At 35.6% G+C, this 5776-nt stretch overlaps 1 protein-coding gene across 3 annotated transcripts; it reads left to right on the top strand.

Annotated features, from left to right (window-relative positions):
- Positions 1-550: 550 nt before the first annotated feature.
- On the top strand, positions 551-5574 carry LOC131538798 (gastrula zinc finger protein XlCGF7.1-like). Of its 3 annotated transcripts, none has more exons than XM_058772931.1 (3): positions 551-1252; positions 1856-2010; positions 4420-5574. In XM_058772931.1, the coding sequence occupies exons 2-3, from the start codon at positions 1926-1928 to the stop codon at positions 5214-5216; spliced, it is 882 nt and encodes a 293-aa protein (XP_058628914.1). In that variant the 5' UTR covers positions 551-1252; positions 1856-1925; the 3' UTR covers positions 5217-5574. The 3 variants fall into 3 exon arrangements, with proteins under 3 accessions (XP_058628914.1, XP_058628915.1, XP_058628916.1); XM_058772933.1 differs by lacking the exon at positions 551-1252 and adding an exon at positions 2766-2800 and having other exon boundaries at positions 1951-2010; positions 4388-5574; XM_058772932.1 differs by lacking the exon at positions 551-1252 and having other exon boundaries at positions 1278-2010.
- Positions 5575-5776: the final 202 nt, after the last annotated feature.

Raw genomic sequence — 5776 nt, 5'->3', positions numbered from 1 at the left:
TTGACCTAGACCCTACAATGATACCGCCTTAAGGCTCGAACCCCGGTAATCGCTGCTTGCAGCTATATTCTCTTTTGTTATTTCATAGGAGCTCCAAAGAGGACAGAGTCTTGTACCCTGTGTTTATTAGTATCTTTGTGTTTTTCTTTTTCACCCAACGTACACAAAGTAAAAAATAATTTGACTGATATCCCCCCCAACAATATTAGAAAAATCTAATATCGTGACAGCCCTAATATATGCATGTTTATAGGTATTATTTTCACGCCTGCTCTTAAAAGAGGCATTCAAGTTAATGAGATAAAGCATGAAACATGAACACAACAAAACAATATGAAAAAAAAACCAGGTAACACTTTACAATAAGGTTCATTAGTTTACATTAGTTAACAACATTAGTAAACATGAAATAAGAATGAACAATACTTCTACAGCATTTATTAATCTTAGTTCATGTTAATTTCAGCATTTACTAATGCATTATTAAAATCACAAGTTGTGTTAACATTAGTTAATGCACTGTGAACTAACATGAACAAACAATCAACAACTGTATTTTCATTAACTAACATTAACAAAAATTAATAACTAGTGTAATAAATGCATTGTTCATTGTTTGTTCATGTTAGTTAATGCATTAACTAATGTTAAAAAATGACACCTTATTGTAAAGTGTTACCAAATAACAATAAAGGGGAATAATTAAGATGAATTAAAATGTGATTTTTATTTGAGAAAAACTGCAGCTGTTTCTGTGGAGTTCAGCAGGTGTAAATTGTGTCTCATTAGTGAGCGATTTGAATCACTCTACATAGACAGCAACTCATATAATTAGAAACTTGATTTACTATTGATTTCATTAAAAAACTCTGTGAAATGGTCCATTTTTAATATATTTATACTTGACTTTTTTATTGCTTTCATTACCTTTTAAAAACTAATTCTTAAATATTATTATTTTATTTTTATTGGCATTGTATACATGTTTTAGGAATTTTAATTAACTTTAAATATCCACTTAATATTGGAAAAATACACTAATTTTTTTTTCCTTTAAACTGTGAATTTGACATGTACAAGACAAAATCGTACTCTTTCATTAGCAGTTCTTAATATTTTTAACACATCAATGGACAACACATATCACCAGTAATTCAAGTCTTTTATCAGCGCGCGAACAGGACTTTTATTTTGGTCTGGCGATGTGACGTCATAAGCCTACGTCGCGCTCCTGCATCGGAGCTGCAGAAAGGTTTGTGTTTTAAAGCATTTGTTAATCCATATATACCGTTCAATCAATCCTATAGTTTTACAAGCGATGCAGAAAGAATTATTGAGTGTAAAATTGCAATGCTTTATTCTGTTTAATTAATATTATCATATTATTTAACATAACGCGTATCTGCACGTGAGTAACAGAAAAAGTGCGTCTCATTTCGCTCCCTGTATCGTGAATCTGTTTAGTGTGAATATAAATTCAGTCACTGCAAGCAGCGATGGAGAAACGGAGCTTTTTCGAAACTCAATTGATTCACAAAAATGATTCAGTGATTCGACTCGTTTGAATCACCGCGCGCGAGACACAGCTGCTCAAAACAAGTGTGAATGTGAACAACGAAAGTGTGATGATAACTTTTACAAACCAGCTTTTTATTTGAAAGTGTAATATATAATATTATTAAAAAGTAAATGAATACCAAATATAAGTCATAAGTAATTACAAAATGTCTGTATAATGTGTTCTTTTATTCTAGTTTTTGTTTTTACTAGCGCACTGACCACTGAACTAGGGAGCTGATTGAGATGCACTCAGTATTTAATTAGCATTTTTGTTTTCTCTCACAATGTTAAACAGGACAAAGTGTCCAAACACACAGAAAAACTCCTGCTGAAGCGACTGAGATATGTGACTCGCTATTATAAAGATGGTGTTTATTAAAGAGGAGAGTGAAGACATGAAGATCGAAGAATCATTCAGAGTCAAACATGAAGATACTGAGGAACAAACAGGTTGGTTTTCATTCTCAAAGCTGAACTCACTCATTTGATCCTCATTAAAACGTCCAGCTCTGCAGAAATGAATGATGTTTTTGAAGAATGTCATAAGACTGTTGTAAAGATAGATGTAAATTAAAGCGTTGTTGGAGGACTAAATTCAGTCAAATACTTAACAGTTTTGTTAATAATGTGTATAACCAGATTTATCCAATGAATGCAACACTCACCTAATCTCAGGTGGATGTCTTTAATGCAGCGGTGGGGTTTCTTAAATTTAACTCTCACGAGCTCTGTAGGCGGAAAAAAGAAGACGCTGTCCCCCGGTTTCACAGACAAGGCTTAAGCCTAAATAATATGTGCAATTCATAGGAAAAGGGTTATTATTAACTGAAAGTATTAAAACATTTAAGTTTAAATCGAGCTGAAATTTGTTTTAATTTTTTATTTATTTATCCTTTATTTTTCAAGGAAGGTCCCATTGAGATAGACACGCTGCAGTAATTTTTTTAAAATATTCAAGGAAGGAATTGCTTCTAATAAAGTATTTATCTGAAAATCATTCCACAAACGAGGACCATAGTAAGAGAAAGCGGATTTTCCATATTCTGAATGCACCCCAGTTACTTCTAATTGAATCCCAATTGAAGATCTGGTTAAATAGTTCTTTCTACGCAAGCATAAAAGACTAGTAATATACTTTGGAAGCATACCCCGCAATGCCTTTACAATAAACAACAACATTATGTGATTTCCTTCTTTGATATAAGGAGGACCAACCCACATGATTGTACAGCAAAGAGTGGTGAGTAAGTGAAAAAGCATTAGTTTTAAATCGCAATGCAGCATGATAAACACCATCCAGCCTTTTTAGTAAGTATAAGGAAGCATGCATGTAAATACTATCACCATAATCTAAAATGGGTGAAAACATAGTCTGTATAATTCACTTTCTAGCTACAAAGGAAAAAATCCAGTCTTGGTTCAAGTTTTTTCACCAAGCAATCAGTATGAACATCAAATGCCAATTTCACGTCAAGCCATATTCCTAAATATTTATAAGCAGTTACTCTTTCGATGTGTAAGCCATTAATTGTAAAAATAGACGGTGCAGTGGTCATAGAATGTGTAAAAATAATGTATTTAGTGGGGTGACGCCAAAGAGTCGACAATTTGATGCTTCGATAGGAGGAGCCTGATTCGACTCACAGTCGAATATTCGTGGGTGTTATGATCATGCCATTTTGGCTATATGGGGGTGCTCAATGTCTGATTTCACATAGAACTACCGGTTTTCTCCCAATATTCAATGCAGAATATTAATGACTATGACTGGGACATATACATAACATTACAATGAGAACGGTATTATTTAATAAAACGCTGTGAATTTTTAGAGTTTAGTTGCCGTGTTTTTGCACATTGTTGCGTGAAAGGAGTTCATTCAGAGCCGCGCAGACACATTCATGTGCATTCGGGACATTTTGTGCACTTTCAGTCGACTATCGGCAAGATTCGACTTTGTAAATCCTTAGTCAGGGACACCCCTAATATTTAGTTTTATTTGCATTTAAAACTAATTTCAGGTCTAATAAAGTAAGCTGTAAAATATAAAAAGAGTCCTGAAGGATTTTAATATCTTGAGACAATGAGGATGTAGCTGAATAAATAATAGTATCGTCAGCATAAAAATGAAACTTTGCAGATGCTATTCCCTTACCTAAATCATTAAAAAAAATAGCAAAAAGAAGTGGTGCCAGTAAAGAGACTTGTGGGACACCCTTCTTGACTTAACATTGATGAGGTATAATTATCTACAGAAACAAATTTTGGTGAAGAATGGAAATCAAACTTGAGCTGTGTCAAGGAGGCTGATCATGTGGGTCACTAAAGTGAGTCATGGTCACAGCGCCACCAACTGGTAGCAAGAAGTGTGGCACATACAACAGGCTGTGAAAAAATTCTCTATTACCTAAATCACTGCAAACTTGGTCAGAATCTCAACATGCTTAAAATTTCATGCAATTTGGCACATACATCAGTTGTTAAATTGAGAGCAGATTTTTGGGTGTGGCCATGGTGTGGGTTTAAATTAATAACATTAATAAACATAAGTACAATTGCATTGTTTGATTAAGATCGAACTGGTGTGGTGAGTTTGGTCATGGGGCCTGATGATGTGGATGTGGCTATTGTGGTTCAGGGTGTAAGACATACAACAGACTTCAAAAAAGTCCTCCTTTATTTACCCACTCAAATGCATGTGCCCACCATGTGACAGTGGCATCGTAGTGCTTGAACCCATCATTTCTGCTTACTGTTATATTGTTGGTTTTGATGCATTTAAATGTCTAAATGTTTTGATGTTTCTTACTTTGTGCCATTAAACCAGGGTTAACATGAATTGGTCTCGTTTTGCCTTAGACCAGATGGTGCTGAAAGAGGAGAATCAAGAACTGAATGAAACAGAAGAGAAAGATCATGACTTTATGACCTCTCAAAAAAGTGCTCCAGAGACTGGAACTAGAGGTAGTTTCACCTGCCAGCAGTGTGGAAGGTGTTACAATCAGAAAGGAAACCTTAAAGTTCACATGAGAATTCACACTGGAGAGAAGCCTTACACCTGCCAACAGTGTGGAAGAAGTTTCTCACGAAAAGAAAGTCTTAAGTCTCATATTAGAATTCACACTGGAGAGAAACCGTACACATGTGATAAGTGTGGAAAGAGTTTCTCACACAAAGGACCTCTTCATTCTCACATGATTGTTCACGCTGGAGAGAAACCTTACACCTGCAAACTGTGTGGAAAAATGCTTAATCGAAAAGGAAATCTGAAGACTCACATGAGAACTCACACTGGAGAGAGGCCGTTCACATGTGATCAGTGTGGAAAGAGTTTCACACGTAAAGAAAGCCTTAATTACCACATGGGGATTCACTTAAGAGAGAACAGTTTTATGTGCCATCACTGTGGAGTAAGCTGCACAAACAAAGCAAACCTCAAGACTCACATGAGAGTTCACACTGGAGAGAAGTCTTACACGTGTCTTCAGTGTGAGAAGAGTTTCAAATATCAAAAAGATCTGAAAAGGCATTTACAAACTCATTCTGCCAAGAAACTGCAGTGTTCTGAGTGTGGCAAGAGGTTTAGAAAAAGGAGCAATTTCAAAAATCACCTTTGCCTTCAATGTGGTGAAAGTAGGGTAGCCGTTGATCCTTGAAAAGCCTGCAAAAGCATACTATAGGTCCATAAAAAGTCTCAAATAAATAACATACATAAATAGTCTTAAAACCCTTTGGCAGAAGTTTCAATTTTTTTGGAGCCCAAACAGAAGAGACACTTGAAAGGGCAAACATATTTTTGATTAGCAGCAGATTGTCATGGTCACTTACTTACAAGCTAGCAGAGTTGCTAGATTTGGGGAATGCTTAGGTGGACAAGAAGTAATTGTGAAATGTAAATTTTGTGGTAATTGACTTGAAAGTATTACATTTTTCCTGTCTCTGAGCTTGAGGAAACTTTGACATGTAGATGAGACAAAACTGCCTTATGTACTTCTGCTATTGACCAGGGCTGCGTTTCCCAAAAGCACTGTAAGCCTAAGTTGATCGTAGCTCCATTGGTGGCAATTGGTCTACGATCAACTTAGGCTTACGATGCCTTTGGGAAACGCAGCCCTGGTCTTTTCATGATCAGTTTAGAGAAAACTCATGAAGTGACCAGGTGTAAACAGGCCCTATGTGTGATCTTGCATGATTGCTCAGTCAGTCATACAAGGAG

This window comes from Onychostoma macrolepis, chromosome 04 (genome assembly GCF_012432095.1).
Source record: "Onychostoma macrolepis isolate SWU-2019 chromosome 04, ASM1243209v1, whole genome shotgun sequence".
Classification (NCBI taxonomy): domain Eukaryota; kingdom Metazoa; phylum Chordata; class Actinopteri; order Cypriniformes; family Cyprinidae; genus Onychostoma; species Onychostoma macrolepis.
This window is presented reverse-complemented; position numbering and strand designations above follow the sequence as displayed.